This window comes from Camelus ferus, chromosome 12 (genome assembly GCF_009834535.1).
Source record: "Camelus ferus isolate YT-003-E chromosome 12, BCGSAC_Cfer_1.0, whole genome shotgun sequence".
Taxonomy (NCBI): domain Eukaryota; kingdom Metazoa; phylum Chordata; class Mammalia; order Artiodactyla; family Camelidae; genus Camelus; species Camelus ferus.
The window spans coordinates 44,982,881-45,006,321 of NC_045707.1; the positions used below are offsets into that span (position 1 = coordinate 44,982,881).

Consider the following 23,441-nt stretch of genomic DNA (forward strand, 5'->3'; position numbering starts at 1 on the left):
TGCTGAAATAAAATTATATATATAAGGCTTAATTCTTCTCCTCTGTCCTTGCTTTTTACCTTTCCTGTCATCTTTTCCTCTTCTTCATTTTTAAGTTTCCATTTCTCCAATGTTAAATACCAAACATGTGTTCTAGTCTCCTCTTCGTAGGTCATATCAACTCTAAAATGACCCTAGGGTCCTGTTGGGTTGGGCAAGGCAAAGCTGGTTTATTGAAAAACTTGTCCTTCTGAACTAATAGCTAAAGACTAGGAGGATCACATCTACAAATCAGTCTGATGCACTTCCCTAAAAGCAAATCACTGGGCCAAATTTCAAAAGTGGCAAAACCGAAAGGCCATTGCTACTCCCTCTCTTCTTTTATTCTTTAAAAGGATGAAAAAAAGTCAATAATCATTCTGACAAGCCCTTGGGAAATTGGCTAAATGCCAAATCCTCCTTAACATGCTGAAGAAGGAAAAACTTTTATTGCCCCAGCTCCCACTTTTCAACAATATTTTTTAAAAAGGGGAGGAATTTGTTAAATATTTTAAATTTGTTAATTTTGTGCTCCATTTTTAAAGCTCAAACAAGCTTTAAATGTTTTTTTTATTTGATTAGCACCACCTCTACTTTTTTTCCCCCAGTATTCAGATCATCAATCTAGCTAAGAGCAGTTAATACAAGGTTTAAAAAGAAAAAGAGAGAGAGAGAAAGAAATAAAAGAAGGAAGTAAGAAAAGAAAGGAGGAAAGAGAGAGAGAAAGAAAGAGAGAAAGGAGAGAAAGAAAGAAAGAGAGAAAGAAAGACAATTTAATCTTTTCTTAGTCTCTTAATAGAGTCTTGTGTGGAGCCTTACTGGAAGCCTGGAGACGAACACTCTGGAGAGCAAAAAAATGAAGCAATTTTGTCAACAACTAGAGAATGACTTCACTTTAAAGAGAAATGTTTGAAAATTATGTCTTCCTTAACTGCTAAGACTGAGTTTGGTTCCTGGATTTATTTCCCTTGTAAGAACACCTGACATCACTCTCCTGAAAGCTTTTTATAAAGTTGCATGGACTCTACCAAATATCTTGGATGCTATTTATCAACCCTTTTCGGTTCAATCCAGTATTTCAAACATTGCAAATTTGAAAATTTAGATGTAGACAGGGAAGAAATCTCTCTCTCAAAATTTGTAATTGTATGTCTATGGAGATACTCTGATAATGATTTTAAATAGATCTAACTCTGTAAATTAACTCTCTCTAAAGTGATGGGCTATAACCATATCATCATGCAATGGTATCAAGCTGTTCTACAAATTGTAGAATGGTACAAAATTGTTACAAAAAATAAATGCTAGGGTGAGTCTAATTGTTTTGTTTTCAAAGCAGTTTCAAAAAATCCTTTAAAAATACTCTTTTCTCACCTATAGTGTCTCATACCAAATGTAAAATTATTTTGCTCAAGTCATATTAGAGGAAGATAATTGATTGCTGCCCTTAGCTTAATTTGCTTCACTTTTATTGCAAAAAACTAGATTTACTACATAATTCAGCCTAGCAAAATAGAGAAAAGCATAGACAAAAAGCTTTTTTTCCCCAATTTGGTAAGTTAACTAATTTCTTTGAGAATGTTTTACAATTATTAATAATTAGAAGTGGTCCAGAAATTCATACATGTGGAAAATTGTTCTGTAGATAGATAAAACTATGATATTGTGTAGAGTTGTGGTTCTCAAACTTCCTTGTGCAGTAGAATCCCAGAGGGCTTGATAAAACAGCTTGTTGGGCTCCCTCCCAGAGTTTCTCAGTTAGTTGGTGTAGGATGGGGCTTGAGAACTTTCATTTCTAAGACGTTTCCAGGTGACACTGCTGTTGGTGATTTAGGAACCATCATCTGAGAACCACTGATGTAGAGCACCTGAAAATGAGCTTAAGTGCCTCTTTTCTGTATCTTATTTGGTCATGTTTCACATTGTTTCCCAGGCTACGTCACTCTCAAAGTGTGAATCACAGCAAAGATTTTCTGGCTCCATCTCCTTCTGTTTTCTCTATCCAAAGTGCAGTGACCTTCAGATTCTCCCCTTCAAGGGTCCTCTTTCCCAAAGCTGAAGAATAAATGTCTCATGCTTCAAGAGGTCAGTTTCCTAAACTGCTCATCAGCACATGTGAGTCCATCAGTACTTTCATTTATATCCTGTGATAAAGCTATTCTAGGGTCAGAACATTTGGAAAGAATAAATAGATTGATACAATCATCATCTAAGTTCTAATTATGAAATCTTTATTATACTAATGAAAGATGTAGGAAGAGGAAGAGGTGCTCTTTAGCAGCTTTAGATGGGGTAATTAGAACAACCTTTTGTTTTCCAATGGAGTAATTCCAATCTAAAGATAGACAGGGGAGTTGATGTGAAACTCAGGATGCTATTTTGTAAATTCACTTTTATTATGATTTTTATTATTTACTAAGGTTTCCAAAAAGACATATGATTTTTTTAAAAAATAAGGCAATTAGGTGAAAAATGTTTGGCATGTAAGTAGGTCTTATATAAATACCAACTTTTTATGTCTCACCAACTTTTTATGTCTCTCCAACTTTAAAAGATCTCTGAACAGTGCACTTCTTACCGTATTACAAAGTTCTTTGACTTGGACATATCTGAAAAGCATCAATTACAGTATTTTTTTTTTTAAAAAGCACACTTGTTCTAAAGGAAAGCTTGTTAAATATTTGCATTCTTGTATGATAAGCAAGTGTTAAATATGTGTGGAGCATAAATGTTGCCAATTTATGGATTCTGGTATTTTCAGAAGTTTGGGCGAAGTCTGAAATGTATGATTATGGGATATTACAGTAGATACATTCAACTTTGTCCAACAAAAGAAGAGAAGTCAGCAAGCATTATTTTTTAGGGGGAAAGGATTCACCCAGGAATTCAAGAAGATGTTTGTCAGAAGTCCTTAGGACGTAATGGTGATTTGAAATTGTATTAAAAATTTATTAAGTCTATTTCCTGGTATTAAAATGGAAAAATATTTATATCTCACTTCACCAGGCCTTTTATGTGGTTTTAATTTTTTTTTTCTTGTTTAGGTTGTCAACATCCGGTCTCTAGCCTCTTCTTTCCAATCCTCTCATTATCTCCCTCTAGGGGTTTATGTTTGTGTTTACTTTATGCTTTTATCCTTTTTAGTGGAAAAAGTGGGTCAGTATTACTTTAGTTTGTCTTCACTTTCACTCTGCTGTTCATTCCTGAACTAGCTTTTCGCCTCTGGGAAAGAAGAAAGTAAAAACATTTACAGAAACTGGGCCAACCTCTCGGCGGCCCCCCTCTTCTAAGAAAACAAAACCTAACCAACTCTGCAACAATAGCTCCTCTCTGTTTTCATACCGCCTTCTATTTCGCTTTTCATAAAGCTCAGATTTTTATTATAATTGTTTATGGAGTATTTTTCATCCCAGCGAGACTCTCAGTCCCCTGAAGACTAGTATACTGTCAAGAATATAGTATAAAGAAATTTGTAGTTTAAATGAGTAAGTGTTGCATGTGTGAGTGACTTCTACCCTGGTACCCAGCCACCCACAATAAAGGAGAACGGTTGCCGCAATAGAGCTCAGGTGTGGGTCCTCTGATAACAACTCTCTAGAGAACCAGTAGAGAACTGTGGCAGTTGTATCTAAATTACATAATTACTTGGATAATTTAAGCAGGTGTTTTTGTTTTGTGGGGGTGGGTGGGAGGAAAACGAAGGGGCCGAATTATTCGGATAATTTCTTCCCTAGTCGCCGTGGGCAGCCACTGTGCATAATCTCACCCATGTGGAGGTCTCCTTCCACCGCCCTCTCGCCTCTCCGGAAGCCTAGAGTGCTGGACCAAGGCCCCCACATCGGGGTCGGGGGTTTTCCGGGGATACCCCGCCCCGCCCTCTAGGCCCCGCCCCCCGCCGCTGCCGCCGGCAGGGGTCGCTCTGCCGGCGGCGAACCGCTCAGGCGGGGGTGGGGGAAGCTCCCGCGGCCGGTCGCTTTTCTCTGCCTTTGCTGGTTGGATCGTTTCAATAAAAGTCTTTTTTTCTCTCTCGCTCGCTCTACCCCGGGGAACAGGCGGAGGCGTCAATCCGCAGCCGCCGAGTGAGAAAGCGACGCAGACGCAGCAAGCGGGAGCGGCCTCCCGCGGTCTCTTCAGCTTCTCAAGGTCCGGCCCCGAAGAAGAAGGATCCCGCGTCCGGCCGGGCCGCCTCAGCCGGGCGTCGGCGCCTGCCTGCCCGCCTCGCTCCCACCCCGGCTCCTACGAGGGGATTAGTGGGCAGCCCGCGCGGCACGGCAGCCCGGGAGCCATGTTGTCCGGGGGGCTTGGCAACGCGTGAGGAACCCGCGGCCCCTCCCGGACCCTCGGCGTGAGCTGGAAAGCGGCTGCGGCGGCGGAGGCCTGCGCCTCGGAGGCGCCTCGAGTCTGCCAGTAGCTGGAACCCGGACCTGCATCCGGTCGCCGCGGGCGTCGGCGAAGCGGCTTTCCCTCTGCGCCTCGTCTGGTCTGGGGACGCGGCCCCCGCACTTGCTGGTGAGTTGGCGGCCGCGCGGGGCTTTCCCTGCTGCTCCGCCGACCCCGGGCTGAGAGGGGCCGGAGGGTGCTTGGGACGGGAGGCCGGGGCGGGCGGCTGGTGGGGGCGCGGGAGGTTCAGGCCCGGCCGGGAAGTTGAGAGAGGGCGGCGCGTCGTAGGGGGTTCGCTTGTGCCTGTCGCCCCTGGGGTCTTGCGTCTACCGCAGTCGCCCAGGCGTTTCCGGGGGTGGGGTGGGGTATGGGTGTCTGACGCTCGGGTTCCTTTGCGGGAGGCGCCGCCAGCGCCTTGGGTGCTTACTGCCGCTTTGGTCTCCGGGGGAGGCCGGTCTCCCCGCGAAGCAGAGGAGGGGAAGAGGCAGAAAGTCTCCCGAGACACAAAGGTCCCCTCGGCGTGGGTGGAGCTGCGGGAGCGGGCGGCGCAGCCGGGAGGGGAAGGAAGGGGCGCGGGTCCGCGGGAGGTGGGCGAGGAGGCGGTGGCCGCCGCGTTTCCAGCTCCTTGGAGACGCCGGGGCTGTGCGCGGGTGGGGAGCGGGAGGAGGTGGAGCCCTCGCGTGGGGAGCCGGCCGAGACAAAGATCAGGGCAGTCTTCCGCTGGCGGTTCACACCCCTGAGTGTTGGTGGAGAGCAGAGGTGGAGGGAATGTGGGAAACCTAAAGAACCGTTGGGGAGGGGCCGATGAGGGGGCTGCCAAGCATTGTCATCTCCCTCGCAATTGCTGTTCTCCGCGTTTTTGTGCTTGATGGTTTTGCTCCCCAACTCAGCTGGGTAGCTCCAGATTCACTCCCTCCCATCACCCCCTCTGTGCCACATTGACTGTCCTGTGGTTTTCCCCTAGTTCTCCCCCTACTTTTCACCCACTCCTTTTCGGGTAAGCAGTATTTTGCCTTCAGCTTGGTGAACGTTTGCTAATGACAGGATGCCTGAGCTTGTTCTGACCCTGAACTGCCTTGAACTACTCTCTTCCTCCCACCCTTTCCTTTCTGGGATCTTATAATGTCACATGGCCATCAACAATTAGCTTTTCTTCTGCAGAAATGGCAAAAGCGTTTAGCCGAAATCCATAGGGCTCTTCCTTTATATTAATGTGTCCACCAAAGACATGTAGTTTGTCATGTATTATCACCTCTTTACTTTTTAGCGAAATTAACTTTCTAGATACAAAAGTGGCAAATTTTGTTCAGAGTTTTGACTATTCCTAGGGTCAGCAGAGTGTGTCCCTGGCAGCCAGACCTTCTGTCACTTACCAGGAAATGCTTGACTTGGACAATTCTTTCCTCAAACTTTGCCGATTCTTTCTTGAGTCGTTGAAGGGTTTCTTTTAAAAGACGCTTGTTTATAAAAGAAGGTCAAAGTAACAAATCTGAGTTACTGTATTTTAGAAGAAAATGAATGGGATTTTAAGGTCTTTGAGTAGAGAGGAAAGCCTCCCTTGAAGCTGGAAATAAGGTTCAACCACATTTTAAGAAAAAAAGTTGCTAGCAGTAATATTACTGGTTTTGTTTTATTCTTTTATGAGATTAAGTAGTTGGTTTATTTATTAAATGTTGGGATGTTGCTTTGTTAATGAAGTCATTTTAGTCTTTGTAATTCTAACGCCTGCATACTACCATAAACAATAGGTTGGAACCAAAGAAAAAAATATGGCTATATTTAAGGATATTCTTTTTTTTAATAAGAGGTTACTTGAATATAAAAGTGGTATCCTTTTATCTGGTAAACTATCTCATAGGCCAGAAACACTAATAGTTTGAATGCTAGGCTTCAAAGAAAGTAGTTAGTGTTTGAATTAAGCTATTTTAAAATTACTTTATGCAGATGTTATTTGTCGTTGATTTTTTTAACAGCAAAAATAAAAACATTGAAATATGAATGGAAAGGAAAATAAAGCCTGTTTGGTGTAAGGACGTTACTGTTGACATCGTTGTAAGAACAGTCATATCTTGCTGCTTGTTGCCATTAAGATGTTGACACTATAAACATTGTGAAACCGATTTCAGATTAGGGATCAGTCTCTAAAATGAGGGACTCTCTACCCCACCCTCATCACTTAACATGTATTATAGATATCTTTGTAAAATTAATAGGTCATATCATTAATAATCGGTGTTTTATGTAACATTTATCAAAGGCTATATTAGGATACACTGATCTTTTTCTGTGTATTTATTAGTGTCTAGTTAGATACTCAGTTTCATTTTTAATTGAAGGAAGTCTACCAAAAAGTTAACAAAGATTTCCCATTGGTGGGATTTATTGATGAATAAAAATACATTCTGTATTTTTCAAATGTTCACATTACTTTTTACAATCAGCAAAAAAGTATACTGAAGAATTAATCTTGTTAATATCCTGATTTGCCTCTTATTAAAAGAATCTTCTATAAAATGTTTATCTTCTCATCCTCAGATTCATGCCCAGTAAAGTCACTTTTACTGTTAGGTGTTTGAAATAGTACAGCCTGCCAAATATACTCTGGTTACCTACCTGAAGGAAAAAAGAGAGATACACAGTAAAGAAAGATGAAATTGGAGTAACTGGTTTAATACATGGTAGCAGTCCAATGTTTGGTAGCTTTGTACACCAGTATTAATAAGTCATTGATTTTACAAAAAATAGAATAATTAAATTTAATTCGCTCTGTAACAGAGTAGCTGTGTTGACCAAGCAGATTTTAATGTGTGTGTGTATATATATATGTGTTGATATATTTTGTTTGAAGTATTGGTTTAGTCCTGTGATTATGGTGGAAAGAGATGGCTTATAAAACAGTTTTCTCTGTCAAGGCTTTTGTTTTTTCCTTATTTTCAGCAATATTTTCCTTTATTGCTGAAATAGTACTAACTAAAAACTGCAAGTATTGTATTGTGAACAATGCAACTATTATGGCTGCTGAGGTAGATATTCAGGATACAATAATATCCTTTAATATTTAAAAAATTTATCTGTGAACACAGAATTTTTTCCCTGGTGTTTTCTTTATTATGTCTAATAGTACTCAATATTTATAGGGCATTACATTTTGAATCTTTAATATTCTCTAGTCTTAGTAAAAATTACAACAGCATGTCATGGCATTCTTTCATAGAGCTTTTATACTTCTGTGATGTATAATTACAATGAATGTATTGCTGTATTGTAGAAAAAAGGTATTATATGTTAAGTCCAGCTTTTAAAAATATTCTTTATCTATTTTAAAAGTTGCCTCCTTTCACACATATGAAGGAAAAACAGTTTTAAGCTCTTTGAATTTTGAAGGTGTAATTTTTGATTAAACTTTTAAATAAAAAACTTATTTAAAATGCATTTTGTAAACTGATAGCATTTTGCATTTGAAATGAAGATAAACAGTAGGTTTATGGCATTTTAAAATGTGGTTTATATCGTATTTGTGAGGTAAAAAACTGCCTATAATAGAAAACCTGGTATAACTTACTAGCATTCAAGCTACGTTGTTGGCAGTTTCTTTGAACTGATGGAGAGAAGACCTATTAGACTGGCTTTTAAAAAAAATTTCTGTGGGATATTAAACCAAACATTCTTACTGTCATTAATGAATTCTTGCCTTTATTTTGCTCCCAGGCCTTTTATTTGTCAATTATTTTGATATCTGCAAAATATTTACGTGGAAAGAGGAATTGCCAAGAACCAGAAAAATGTATTGAATAAATTTAAGTGTAACTTACCTTTTCTAGCCTGTTTTCCTCTCTCTGTTGGCCAACTTGGAAAATGAATTAATTGATATCTATCAGTAAATCTAATAGGTTGAGTGCCTACTATAAATAATTAATTCAGGGATGTAATCAGTAAGTATTTTTAAAGCATTTATTATATCCTCAGCATTGTGTTAGTCATTGTACATGTTTAATGTGGTGGTATTTTAACATGTGAAATAACAGCAACGTTGGTTGTCTGGAATATTCTGTCCCCTCTCCCTCTTCTCATGTTTCACATGTTCTCTGGGCATTCTCATCCATATTTAGTGCTTTGTTCTTATCACCTATGTGCTAATAATCTCTACATCTTTGTTTCTAATCCAGACCTCTTTTTCTGAGTTCTTTTCTAGTTGTCTCCCAGACATTATTGTCTCTTAGTTACTGTACCTTTATCAGAGCTGGATTTCATTAAGAATGAAATTTTATCCATATCTTACTCTTGATACTAACCAATGTTTCAGACCTTTAGAAATAGGCATTTTATTTACATATAGATATCATAATTTTACATTCTGTCTAAAAGATAACGACCTTTGAAGAGTACAGCCCTTTTCTCTCTATTTTCACTAACAAGTTAGTATAGCTCACGTGTAATTAAAAAGGCCCAATAATACCAAGTCACTGCCCCTCCAAATTGGGCTACCAACTGCTTCTAGATTACTCTCACACAGATACCTTCTACATGCAGCTCCAATACTCAAAATTTTGATGGCTTTTTATTTTCTACTATATCAAAATTAATTCTTAACTCTTTCTGGGCCATGACTAATTTAACCCTAATTTACTAAATAAAAACTGCTTTATGGTTTACTTTTAAAATTAAAGAAATTTTGTTGAAAGGTTTTTAAAATTGAGTTTTACAGTATACCTCTGTTATGGTGTGTTATAAGAACTAGATTTATTTTAGAAATCAGATTATAGCTTGATAACATCTTTTGAATTATGATATTTAAAAATTAGTGTTCATAATTTGTAAGATTCGATGTTTCTTCATAGTCCTCAATTTATTATGTGGTCTTAAAACATTAAGCATTTTTATATCAGTTTTCAAGATCATAACTTACCTACATTTTGTCGCTCTAGAAACAGCAGAGTCAGCATTGTACTTGTCAGTAATTTTTGCTCAGAAGTTTGTGAGCATGGATTTTTGCCCCTCCCCCTTCTACAAATACTGTTTATATTTCTGTTTTCCTCTTATCCTTTTTCTTTTCAAGAAGCTATAAAATGGTGGACATGTTTTATTTTAGGTGTAAGTTTTTGGAAAAAAATCTGCAGCTCTCATTTCTGTTTATAAAGTTTAGAGTTGGTTATAGTTTTCATTTTTTCCCCCCATAAAAACTACTTCAGTAATAACTGATAACTATGATTTTCATCTAATTAAATTCTTAAGGGTCAGTTTTTCTCTGTAAAGTTAGGAATGACAGAACTGCTTCATAGGGTTGTGGATATTGAATGAAATGATATGTGTAAAGCACTTTGCATAGTACCTTGCATCTTGTGAGCACTCACAGCAGTTATTTTTGTTATTACTCTGTAGTATAATGGGGAAAACTATTGGTATGGTACTAAAATTGTTCAGCAGATCTATTCCTTCAGGTTGATAAATGTCTAAATAAGTGACAAGGACAGTTGAATCATAACATGTCTGACTTTTAAACTATGCATACCCTCTGGATTTCCTAATATGCCTCTCTAGTCTCACCCAATTTGAGAATCAGCTTATTAGTGTTACTACTGGGTGTTTGTTGCATCATTTAGGTATATTGAGGGGAGAGGGATAATATAGACTAGTAGACTAAATAATGTAGGATATTCATTGTTGTTTCTTAGTGACCATTAGGAATAAAGCTATCATATTCTTCATGATGAACACATTGATAAGCTTTTCCTTAGGGCTAGCTAAATATATCTTGTAACCATTTGCCCTGTCTTCCCTTCTTCAGGCCTGTGCTATATCATTTGCTTGACGTCTTAACAGTCTAGACAGTATTTGCACTCCTTGTTGATGACTTTTCTGTGTAACTCAGATTTTCTGAAGTTAAAATAGAATAGGTCATACAACTTATCCATCAAAAGAAGAAACTGGTTTTGCATTTTTCCTTTGTCATAAAATCTACTTGGATATTTACTACTTATTATTAAGTTTTTGTTTATTATCTTATGTTCTTCTAGGTCAGTGGCCTTAACTTGAACTTAAGACAAATTCTTGTTGATTTAAAATTTAAAAAAAAAAAAAAAAAAAGCTAGATGCCTGTGTGTGTGTAAAATCTCAGGCTCTGTCCCAGAAAAACGGAATTGAAAATTCTGGGTTTGGGTTTGTTTTTTATTTTAAAACAGTTCAAGTAATTCTTGAGTTTTAGAGTCATTGTTCAAGGACTTAGTCAAGGGGAGGAAGCATTCATACATAAATTAAACTTAAAGGCAGAGTATTTAAAACTTTTCCATTATTTCATCTTGTTTTTTCTCCCTTTTTATTCTGTTTTGGATTTCCTACTTTTATGGTGTTTGGGGGGGAGGTTTTCTTAATTTAAAGTATAAAAGACTTCTGTTCTATTTATTTTATTCATTTATCCCTTTGGTGAATGTTTTTGTCTTGCTTTTTTAGTTTGATTTGTTAAAAGGTAAACTGAGGCTCATTAAAATTTTCAACTTTATTTGAGCATCCATTGGTTCGAATCAGGCAGTGCCAAGTCAAAGTGGTTAGGAGTTTTCTACCAGCAGGAGCCAGGGTGGAGATTTTTATAGAGAAGATGTGGAAGCAAAGCGGAGAAATTATTTGATTGGCTATAGTTTAAGCAGTTGTTTTATTTGGGAAAGCCTTGTTGGTTGGTTGTGATTGGATGTTCTTCAGTTTTTATTTTCTTAAATTCAAGTACATTGACTCTGGCTTTGGTTTTGGTTTGCTTATGTAAGTTACCAAGGCATTAGAGGCACCTCAGAGTAATGCCCTTCTTGTTTAATTAGTTTCTTACCAGTGTCTTACTGTTCTGTCTTTATTGTCTCAATTATTATTTTTTGAAAATTATCTTTTAAATATAAGAACATATTATAATGTAGAAAATAGACCATAATCTAAATTCCCTAATAATGGTTATCTTCAAATATTCCCTTTATTTTTTTTTCATATATAAAAGTTAATATTTTTGTTTAAGATCCCTTTTATAATATAACATACTTTTTTTATGCTGGTAATAATTCTTACAGGTATAATTTTCAGTGGTTACATAAATCCACCAAAGGAAGGTTAAACATTTCATAGTGGCTGATAATTGTTAAATTATTACTTTTCATTTTTTACTATTTTAAGTTGTGCAGGGACAAACTCTTAGCATGTGACACATCGCTCCCATTTTACATTTCCTTGGGGTAGATAGGTATAAATTCCCAAATCAAAACCTGTGAACCTTTTCTGGTAATGCCTGTTGTACCAGTGCCACTAGTAATATACCACATTTAGTTTTGGTGATACTGTTATTTAAAATATTTGCTTTTGATAAATTGTTTGTAGAAAGGTATCATTATATTTGAATTTTTTTGATTGCTAGGATGTTGGGTTTTGCTTTTGTTTTCTTTCCCGCTATATTACTCCCCTCAAATTGCTGAGGAGGAGACTGTTACCAGTCTATGAATCCTTACAGTTTTTTCTTTCATTATTTTGTGATATTTTCTTTGTTTTATATCTAATTGCTACATATAGGGTTTTTTTTTAAATTAGAGATAATTTGTTTTGGTGATTCATTTATTCACTAACTCTAACTTATTTTAATTACTACTTCTTTATAATATATTTTACTATCTGGTATGGCAAGACACTGAATATTTTCTCCCAATGATTTGATATTATTTATGTATTTTTATTCTACTTTTATAAATAGCAGGCGAAAAAGGAGAAATGGGTGTCTGCATTTTTTTTCCTTAAAACTGATCTCTCTACTATAAAAATGTAACCCTAACTATGTTAGCACATCTGTAAGAGTTACATAAGGAATCAAAATAGACTTCTATTTACTTATTGTCCACATTCTGCCATGTAAAGAGCATCTCAGTAAAAATTAGGTAACTTATGATAGATTTTGTCCATTTATTCATGCTCTCACTAAAGGTGGACTTAATAGTTGTCCTGAAGAGAAGAGAGTGATATTTAGCCAAGGGTATTAGGTAGATTTCTCAGAAGAGATGATGCTAAAGATAATTAACTTTACAAATAGAGAAGATGAAGGGAAACATTTCCTAGGATAAAAGAATAGTATGTAAAAAGGTGTGAAAAAAGATTTTACATTCTTTGCAAATAATTGTTACTGTCCATCATCCCATTAAGTATTTGATGTAGTAGAAATAGAGATTGCTTATGGGGGTACTGGTAGAAGATGAGATGATAGAGGGAGATACTGGATTTTATTAATATATGGAATTGAGCTACTGAACATATTTTTTTAGGCAGAATATAATTTTCTTCTATAGTAACCTTTGGGACAGTTTTGTGAACATCTACAAATGAGCTACTTCTGAGTGTTTAATGGAAACTTTTGTGAAAGAAGCCTCAAGGGATTGCTTTCCTTACTTTGGAAATGCTAAAAAAGCTGTGCACCTTTTTTCTGGTTTGGTTCATGCCAAACATGAAAATTATTTCACTATCTATTAGGAGCACTTGGATATGTTTTTTAATTTGCAAACCCTTTGCCTTTTTTGTCTTCCAATGAGGATATGTTTCCATATGTTAGAAATGGTTTTACCATTTTGTTGGGGAAATAAGAGATAAAAATAATAAATTTATAGCTTGTAGGCCTAATATTTTTTAAATTTTAACTATGAATATCAGCATACCAGTCAAGAATACAAATACTAATTATGCCCATACAAATGATTTTGTAGTTCTTTAGACTTTACCTCTGTATTAACAGCATAGGTGATGATACAACACTATTCATTTAATAGTAACTCAGTTAAGTTCTGAGAATAGGCTAATTTTATTCTTATTTTTATTTTTTTAAACTTTTTTATTAAGTTGTAGTCATTTTACAATGTTATGTCAAATTCCATTGTAGAACACAGTTTTTCAGTTCTATATGAACATATGTATATTCACTGTCACATTTTTTTTTTCGCTGTGAGCTACCACAAGATCTTGTATATATTTCCCTGTGCTATACAGTATAATCTTGTTTATCTTTTCTGCATATGCCTGTCCGTATCTACAAATTTTGAACTCCCAGTCTATCCCTTCTCACCCCTCTCCTTGGCAACAAGTTTGTATTCTATATCTGTGAGTCTGTTTCTGTTTTGTATTTATATTCTTTTTTTTTTTTTTTTTTTTTTTTTTTTTAGATTCCACATATGAGCGATCTCATATGGTTTTTTTCTTTCTCTTTCTGGCTTACTTCACTTAGAATGACATTCTCCAGGAACATCCATGTTGCTGCAAATGGCATTATGTTGTCGCTTTTTATGGCTGAATAGTATTCCATTGTATAAATAGACCACATCTTCTTTATCCAGTCATCTGTTGATGGACATTTAGGCTGTTTCCATGTCTTGGCTATTGTAAATAGTGCTGCTATGAATATTGGGGTACAGGTGTCTTTTTGAAGTAGGGTTCCTTCTGGATATATGCCCAGGAGGGGGATTCCTGGGTCATATGGTAAGTCTATTCCTAGTCTTTTGAGGACTCTCCATACTATTTTCCACAGTGGCTGCACCAACCTGCATTCCCACCAGCAGTGTGGGAGTGTTCCCTTTTCTCCACAGCCTCTCCAGCATTTGTCATTTGTGGACTTTTGAATGATGGCCATTCTGACTGGTGTGAGGTGATACCTCATTGTAGTTTTGATTTGCATTTCTCTGATAATTAGTGATATTGAGCACTTTTTCATGCGGAGAATAGGCTAATTTTAGCAGCTGTAGTGCATTTCAGTATTTTATTTTACTGACACATGCAAGTGATTTTTTTTCTACATGTAATTGTCTCTAATCAAGAGCTGCCTTGTCTCATTGTACTTAACTCTTCAGAAATGATTGTCTCCCTTCCCCTTACTATTTGAACCCTTCCAATCCTACTTTTGTAGGCATTTTACATTCCTTGTAAAAGCTACTTAATTTTTTTCAATAAGTAAGGTGATTACAAACTCAAAAGTATGTAGAGAGAGACACACAGAGAAGTCTTGTTTTCTTTTTGCTTTCTCCTTCCTGTTTTTCCTTCTCCACCTTTTATAGGTAAGCATTTCTTTTAGTGTCTTATCCTTCCAGTTTTTCTTTTTGCAAGTGTAAATAAATGGTTATTTTGCTTTAGAGGTTTCTCCATATCTAGGTAAAGATTTTTCCTTACTTTTGATACTTGTAGTACTTCTGATATTTGATCACACAGTCCTATGTGGATCCCTGAATTGTTTTCTATCTTTTACTATTAGTTTGCCAAATGAAAAATGTATATATAACATTTTGTACTTGGATAAGCAAATGTGTGATGTAGACTCTAAGGACAAGAATCTCCAGGTCAGATGATAAATGAATTTATACACACATGTGTTTCCTTCCTCTGTCAGCTGAGTAGGCCTCGAAATGACACCTCAGTAGTAATGAGCAAAAATAGTATCCAGATGTTGGTGTCTAATACCGTTCTCCATAAAAGCAACCCAGGTTCCTTGGAAAAATTGCTGATTCCAGGACTGGGGCAGGAAATAAACACACAGGATGAGCCTGGAACACCTTTTAATACTGGAAAGTAAGGAAGCACTCAAACAAAAACAATGACTAACTGATGTAAACAGGGCAGAAGAGTCAGCTGAAAAAGTACCCAATGGCTGATACTAGAATAATTTTAGCAACAAAATAAAATAGTATATTATAGCACAGGGAACTATATTCAGAATCTTGTAGTAACCTATAATGAAAAAGAATATGAAAAAAAAATATGTATGTATATGTATGACTGAAACATGTTATACACTAGAAATTTGACACATTATATAACTGTACTATAATTTTAAAAAGTATTGTATTATAATTCAGATATAAAATAACATCCATGAATCCATACCGATATAAATAAATAAATGGGGATTGAGTAGACAAATCTGTTTAGAAGAATTACAGATAATTTATGTAGCTATTCAGCCCATGAGGGAGTATAATGTAACTCCCCTCTTAAGGAGTGGAAAATGGGAAAAGGTAACTTGAAGTAGGAGAAACGTGACAGACTCTACCTCAGCATGTGACCAAAGTTTAATACTGTAAATATTGTGTGTATATATTATAAATAAGTACTATAAATGTATAGTACTAATACCATAGATTGAAAGTTTGTTCTTCCCCAAAACTCATTTGTTGAAACCTAATCCCTAATGTCATGGTGTCTAGAGGTGGGGCCTTTGGGAATTGCTTATATCATGAGGGTTGAATCCTCATAAATGGGATTAGTGCCCTTGTAAGAGACCCCAGAGAGATAGAACCCTTGCCCCTTTTGCAGTGTGAGGACGCAGTGAAAAGACGGCAGTCTAGAAAAGGCTCTCACCTGACACGAAATCTACAGTGGCCTTGATCTTGGACTTCTCAGCCTGCAGAACTATGAGAAATAAATTTCAGTCGTTTATAAGCCACCTAGTCTAAGATATTTCGTTATAGCTTCAGCAGTCATAAATTATGTTGATAATGTGATGTGATGATGATGATGGCACTTCACTTCTGTGCTCTTCCTGCCCCCAAATTATGACCCCAGTCTGATAATGAGAAAAACATCAGACAAATCTCAATTGAGGAATATTCTACAAAATACCTGAACGGTACTTAACAAAAGTGTCAAGGTCATCTAAAACAGAAAGTTCGAGAAACTGTCACAGACTAAAGGAGCCTAAGAAGCTGATGATTTTACTATAATGTGGTATATTGCATGGGATCCTGGAACAGAAAAGACATTAGATAAAAACTAATGAAATCTTTAAATAAAAAATAGACTTTAATTAGTTATAATGTATCAGTTTTGGTTCATTAATTGTGACAAATGTACCATACTATTATAAGATCTTAATAGCAGAAACTAGGTGAATGGTGTAGGGTAACTCTGTGTACTATCTTTGGAAATTCTCTGTAAATCTAAAACTATTATAAAATATTTTAAGTAAATGTTTCTATAATTCTGTTAGATATAGTCAAATTGCCTTTTTTTTTTTTTTTTTTTTTAAATACTGCTGCCTGAATGTTTGAGAGGCTGTTTTCCCATAGTCTTACCAGCTTAATGTGTTTTCAAACTTTTGGAACTTAGCCAGTTTGATACATGTGAACTGGTGTAACTCAGACTATTGTGTTTCTCTCGTTATGAATGGCACTGAGTATGTTTTCATATGTTTAGTGGGAATTTTAATTTTTTTCCTTTTTATGAACTCTCATATTCTTTATTTTTCTATTCGGTTGTTGGCTTTTTTCTTCTTGGTTTTAGAAGTTCTCCATAGGGAGATTAGCCCTTTTTTTGTGATATGGGTTGTGAATATATGTTTAGATTCTTGATGAAATTTTTTCACACAAAATTTTTCCTTTTTTGTATTGTGATATAATTTTTTCTTTTATGTTTTTGGATTTTGAAATATAGTTAGAAAAGTCTTCACTCCCGAGATTGTAAAGGAATTCATCCATATTATCTTTCAGTACTTGTGATCTCTTTTTTTTTTTTTTACACTTAGATCTTAAAATCTTCAATTCCTTCTAATCATTGAGGTGTTTTAAGTACTTAACCTTTTCTTTCTGATTATTCCTGTGTAAGCATGCCTATGGCCTTATAGACGCCTTAAGTGATTTATAGTAAAAGAAATGCTTATACATTTACTTTTGGTGGATAAGAATTTTCAACTTTATGGAAAATGTATTAAGTATTTCATTGTGTCTTAATTCCAAATCATGGTTTAAGAATAATTTTATAGTAATGAAGACTTCTTTAAAGTTTCTTTTCACTGTTATACTCTAGTATATTTAACAGTAGTTTTTTTCTTCTAGCTTATTAGTGTTGTGGGTTATTAATACATTCGAGTTTTTTCCCCATCCTGTTTCTCCTAAGATACCTGCTTAGATTATTAAACCTCTGTGATTTATCTCCCATATTTTTTGAAACTCACTGTTTTTGTGGCTTCTTTGATATTAGTAATCTCTTTATTTGGTATTATTTAAAAATTTAAGTAGTAGACCAATTAGCTATTTTAGGTTTTTAAGAAACTGGAAACAGTAATGTCAGCAGATGTTACCTAACGTAGAGTGCTGATTTCTTATAACATTTTATAAAGGTATTCATATTTTCTTCACACTACGTGTGATGAAACTTGTATTGCTGAACTGAATTTTAACAGACATTTGGGAAACTATCAGGTAGTGCTGTGGAATGTTGGCTCCTAGAAAATGCCATGAAAAATAACTTGCTGAATTTATTGTTTAGGGTAATAAAGGAGAGCACTACCTTTCCTGAGTTGGTAGGATCTGCTGGGGGAGGAAGAGTATATGTGTGGGTGAAAAGAATAGCAAAGCTAGGAGGGAGAGCAAAGTTGAGATATTTATTGAGGATTTGGAATCTGTAACACAGGTATTTCAATGCAGGATCTTAATTAGAATTAGTAGGGATCATGATAGTAATATTTTAGGATTGATAGACATAGCAAAGGAAGAGTTTTGAGGTGAGATTTTTTTTCAGAGTCTTGGAAAGTGAACAATCATTTGCTGCTATTTATTGAAAAGTTGAATAGTCTGATGTTGGTTTATATGGGTTTTGGGGGGAAGTTCCTGGAATGAACAATGAAGTTACTTGCAGTTCTTATCTGCCTGGGCAAGAGTTTCCTGGAATAGTAAATTCATGTTATTGAAGACAGCTGAACAGTGATGTTACTGTAGACTGTAAACTCTGAATGCAGATGGTTTCAGTTCTGAGTGCTCATTCAGGGCCACAGTAATTTGAAAATGTATTTATTAAAAGTCTCATTCTTAGGCCATTTACAAAGACAATACATTCTCTTGGTGAGCAGTTTGACATTGAAATTTTTTTCCCCTGAGGAATTAAGCCTAACTGTCAATTAAGGTGTCTGAGATACCCAAGTGGGCAGTTGGTTATATGGTTCTGCAGCTAAGAAAAGAGATAGAAAAGGATCAAAGATAGAAAATTGAGAGTTATTGTTTAGATTGAATCCTTGTGCCTAGATAAGTTTGCCTAAGGAGGAAGCATAGTGAGAAGAAAAATATTTGGGCCTTAAGAGTTCTAGTGCATAATGGATATACTTGTGTGTGAGAGAGAGGAGAAAGAGAGAATCCATTCCTATAGAGGAATGGCAAGAGAGGTAGAAAGAGAACCAGGATATTGTTACATGATCTCTGGAGATGTGGCTGTAAAGTTGTGGGATCACTACACAAAAGCCTTTCATACCTAGGTGGAGAAAGACCTATTGGCCCTAATGATGAATTTTCTCTTAATAGTTCTGTGCATGTACAAAATACAGATTATTCACAGAACTATCCATTCTTTCATGACATTCTTCACATAACAATTGCCTAGAGGGAATTCTGTTTGCAAGGTAATTATTTGAAATCAAGAATATTTTCTTAGAAGTAATTTTACCATTTTGCTCCCACATTATCCTATAAAAGTTATTTAATTTCTCATTTTGACTCTGAGGAAAGGAGGTCATTGGTTTGTAGCCTGCAGTTTTATATATAGTATGTATATTTGATGTTCATAACTTGGAAGTACAGAGTGGAGGAAGTTACATTTGTTGAATACCTACTATGTACTAGGCACAATATATACATTCTAATCTAGATCTCACATCCTTTTGAGGTAATTGATTCTCTTCTTTAAAGAGGAAACTGAAGTTGGGTTTATCAAAGTCCTACTTCTCACTCTTTCCAATATCTACATGAAGGAATCAGGATTTGAACTTGTGTTAGGCTTATTCTTGCTTTCTCCTACACCAAGCAGACTTTCTGTATGGTATGAGTCCTTCATCAACCAGTACCAAGCATGTATGTAATGAACATTTTACCATGGGTGTTAATTAGATGTAGGAATATGATATCTCTCAGCTTTTGAGATCAAGACTGAGTAAGCAATAATGAAGCAAAGAAGAAAGGATCTAGGCCCTTACACTCAAGCTTTGATTAACTGGAATCTTTGATTAAATAGAATCCATTTAATTCCACTTAAGGGATATATTCAGGTAGCAGAACAGTATGTTGTTTGTCAGAATCCCAGTTAATTTTAGATAATACCTTTTAAAAATATTTTTCTGCATCCTCATAGTTTTTTAAAGGCACATTTTACCCTCTTTTTTCTTTAGTTTGTATTAATCTAACTTAGTACTTTAGTTTTCTTATTTTAATACGCTAAGATTTCCTAAATAAGTAGAATTAGTAGGAAAAACATGCCAGAAATAAAAATGAAAACTTTTGGAAAATATCAGAGTTGTAGCTATGGAGTTTAGTCAGGTACAGATTTTCTTCTTAATCTTCTGATTGAAATCTTACACCCTGACCTCTGCTATGATCTTATAAAGTAAATTAAGCACACTTGTTAATTGGCTTGTTATATTCCCTCCCTTTTAGGATTGATAGGTGAGCAGTTTCTAATTTTCCATTTAGCAAGTAATGTGGTAGAGGATTAAGTATTTTGTATGCTTCTCCAAAATCGCAAGAAGGCTTTTCTGAAGGTGATGATAGTTTTAAAATTTTGAGAACAATCGATGTGTGGTTCAGCCATACGAAGACTCCTTTTGGGAGGTATTTCCAATATCTTCGAAATTAACTGACCACTTAATAAGAGTGTTTTGGTTTGGTTTTGTTTTTTCACTAAACAGCCCTTCCTTTCCCAAAGAAAAACTTTACCAGAAGGCTGAAGAGTGTTGGCATTTTTAATGTTGCCAAAGTCTTTCATTGTTGCTGAGGAAAGCTGACCACTATCCAGTAGAATTTGTCTTATGAAAACTTTAATAAAGTGTTAGTTTTTTAAAAATGTGGTAAACTATTATTGTGTCACAAATTACACGATGACAAAATAGCACATTCACTTATCCAGTTCAGATGTTTATTGGAGAGAAAGGCTAGAAAGTTGCCTATTCACTTTCTTTTTTTAATTCATATTTACTTGTGCCAAGTATGCTAAGAACATTCTCAGTGAAATGTACATGAATATGTAGGAAGTAGGAATTTTGTGAAATTTATACTTTGAAAACATATAAAGAGTACGTAATTTTCTACTTGGTGGTAACTGAAAAATATGTCATGTGATATAGTATTAAATTATTATTTTTGAAGGGAATCGAAGTTTCATTCTTATATTACCTGTGAGAATGTGGTCTCTTAAATATCTAAGTGTATATTTTACGTAATTCTCCTAAAATGCTTTGTACATTTTCTACTATTGAAGTTAGGAGGTAGTTGAGTGAATGATTAGCTGAGCCTTACAGGATGTCTTTACATCAGTGGGATCATCATGTGTCACCATGTGGCGAAGTCTGACCTTTACAGTTTTGTGGGTTGACATTCCTTTTCAGTTTATTTTGAGGTGATGAAGTGTTATATAATCTTTTATGTAATATAGGTTGAAAGTATAGTGTTAATTTAGAAACGTACAATGAAGTAATTTGGCTTGATACAGTAAATTTTTTTTAGATATGAGTGATGTGGTGAGGGTAAAGAGGGACACAAATTTTTTTTTAAATGTTTCTCTAGTTAAGGAGTTTGTAATATGGTAAAACTCAAGAACTTTCCATTTACATAGCCCACTTAGCCTGGTGAGTAAATCAATTTAGAAGACCAGATTTTAAATTTATGAATTGGTTGAGAATAGCTTTTTAGAGCAGTGGCTTTTCAACCTTTTTGGCCTCAGGACCAAAACTTCCTTAATTTTTACATTAATTTTAACATTAATTTACTTAAAAATAACAAGTGTTACAAATTAGCATAAATATTTTTAAATGAAAAATAACTTTTCAAAAAATATGTTGAGTAGCATTGTTTTACATATTTGCAAATCTCTTTAATGTCTAGCTCAATAGAAGATAGCTGGATTCTCACATCTACTTTTGCATTTCAGTCTATTGCAATATTCTGTGGAAATGTAGTCTCTGAAAACCTCCAGTTTTGTGAATGAAAAGTAAAAAAGGCAAATAAGTTCTTAGTATTATTTTTAAGATAGTTTTGACCTCCGGATCCCCCTTTAAAGATTTCGTAGACCGCACTTGAAGAACTTCTGCTTTAGAGCAGAATGAAATTGGATCCTAATCCTGCCCTTGATTTTCCTTTTTCAATTGAATATTCTTAGGGACTATTCCTGTTATACTGTAGTAACTCACTGAATTCCATTTCTCCAGTCTACTACTGAATACCTTCCTCTGTGAATACCCTTGTAGCTGTAGGCTTTGATTTTTCTGTTCCTTTCCCTCTTTTGGAAATGACAAGGCTTGCAAGCTGTATGATCTTAGGCAAATTCATTAACCTTTTTGAGTCTGTTTTCCTCATTTGCAAAAATAGACAGAGCAATACATACCAACTCATAAGGCTTTTGTGGAAATCAAATCAAATAAAGTTATATACAGTTGCTAGTAAAATCTTACTGTTCATAGAGCTTAGTCAAAAATGTTACCTGAGATATGTTCTAATTTTTTTTGCATGCATTTTGGACTATTTGATTATATTTGCAAAATATCCTAAACTCAGTAAGATTTATGTCTCCTCTTACTTATAAATTACTCTAGAAAGTGACTTTTTAAACTGCTCTCCTTTCTGTCCTGTCCAGCACTTATCTGGACCTTCTTAGAGCTAGGACGTACACAAGGAAATGGTATTTAAAAACAAACAGCATTATTCAGGCATAAAAAAGAATGAAATAATGCCATTTGCAGCAACATGAATGGACCTAGAGATATCATATTGAGTGAAGTAAGTCGGACAGAGAAAGACAGATATCATATGATAACACTTATATGTGGAATCTAAAAAAAAAGATACAAATTCTATTTACAAACCAAAAACAGACTCACAGACATAGGAAACAAACTATGGTTACCAAAGGGGAAAGGGTGGGGAGGGATAAATTACGGATTGAGGTTTAAGACACACATTACTATATATAAAATAGATAAACAACAAAGACCTACTGTATAGCACAGGGAACTATATTCAATTTCATGTAATAGCAGATAATGGAAAATAATCCAGAAAGAAAAAAATATATTATGTATACCTGACTCACTTTGCTGTACACCTGAAACTAACATTGTAAATCAACTATACTTCACTACAAAATTGGAGGGGAAAAAAAGCAAAATGTTCTTTGGTCTCTGAAACTGTTTTTAATCTAGTGCTTAAACTATTTAGAAACAAATAGGAAGGTGCTCTATAAATGAGGTATATGAAGATTATGAGAGCATAGTGTAGGGAATACTGTCCAGGTATTTTCTGTCTAGGTAAAAGTAGAATAAGGGGAGGACAGAGGATTAACTTGTGCCTTATTTCTCAAACACTGATTTTTATAACTCCTGGGAGAAAGAAAAACAGTGCTCAGACAATTCATAATTTATTGAGTGAAGCAATGTGTTAAACCCTATTCTGGGTGATTATGTAGCAGTTAAGAGCACGGACTAGGTAGGGTCTTAACGTTACTTGGGCTCCAACCAACTTCTGCTTACTGGCTGTAACCTTGAGTAAGTTTTTAACTCTTCAGTGACTGAGTTTTAGATATGTAAAACGAGTATAATTTTAATATTACAGTATTACTGTGATAGTTAAAGAGTTAATGTAAATAAAGTACTAGAACAGATTGGCATATAATATTAACTACTTTTCCTATCACATAAAAACGGGAAAAGATGTCATTTCCTTGATAACATTGACTTATAGTGGTCTCACAGAGATCTTATATTTTAAAATGATTGCTGAAAAATTATATAATGTGAAAGGTTAATTTTGTCTTTTAAAAATTCCCTTATTGTTACGTAAAGTATATTTTATTACTTCGACTCCTGCAGGAGGAGAATATTGATAAAAGGCCAGATCTTTTAACAGTTAAAAGATAATTTTACCTAAAGAATAGGTAAGTACCAAAACTTAAATCTTACTTATTGAGAGAAAAATTGTTCGTTAATATCACTTAGGTACTAGTCATTTTTCTATATATTTCTAATCACTTCTGAAGGATATAGTTGCCAGGGTATAGAGACATAAACTTGTGAATTACTCGGTTAA

At 35.4% G+C, this 23,441-nt stretch overlaps 2 protein-coding genes across 2 annotated transcripts in view; one reads left to right on the plus strand and one right to left on the minus strand.

Annotated features, from left to right (window-relative positions):
* Positions 1-3,780: 3,780 nt before the first annotated feature.
* Positions 3,781-6,446, minus strand: LOC116667783 (collagen alpha-1(I) chain-like). Its single transcript, XM_032493814.1, has 3 exons — positions 6,438-6,446; positions 4,343-5,134; positions 3,781-4,254 (listed from the first exon to the last, which is right to left on the minus strand). The coding sequence occupies exons 1-3, from the start codon at positions 6,444-6,446 to the stop codon at positions 3,781-3,783; spliced, it is 1,275 nt and encodes a 424-aa protein (XP_032349705.1).
* The window catches only part of CDK17 (cyclin dependent kinase 17), an 87,010-nt gene continuing 67,979 nt past the window's right edge, over positions 4,411-23,441 (plus strand). The window contains exon 1 of the mRNA XM_032493589.1: positions 4,411-4,527. The gene's annotated coding sequence lies outside the window, so the exon portion shown is untranslated. The remainder of the gene's footprint in view (positions 4,528-23,441) is intronic.

Excerpts from the sequence above, each read along its gene's own strand:
- LOC116667783 (XM_032493814.1), bottom strand. Across the intron at positions 4,255-4,342 it reads CCGAGGGTCCGGGAGGGGCC|GAGCCGGGGTGGGAGCGAGG; the intron begins GCGGGTTCCTCA and ends ATCCCCTCGTAG.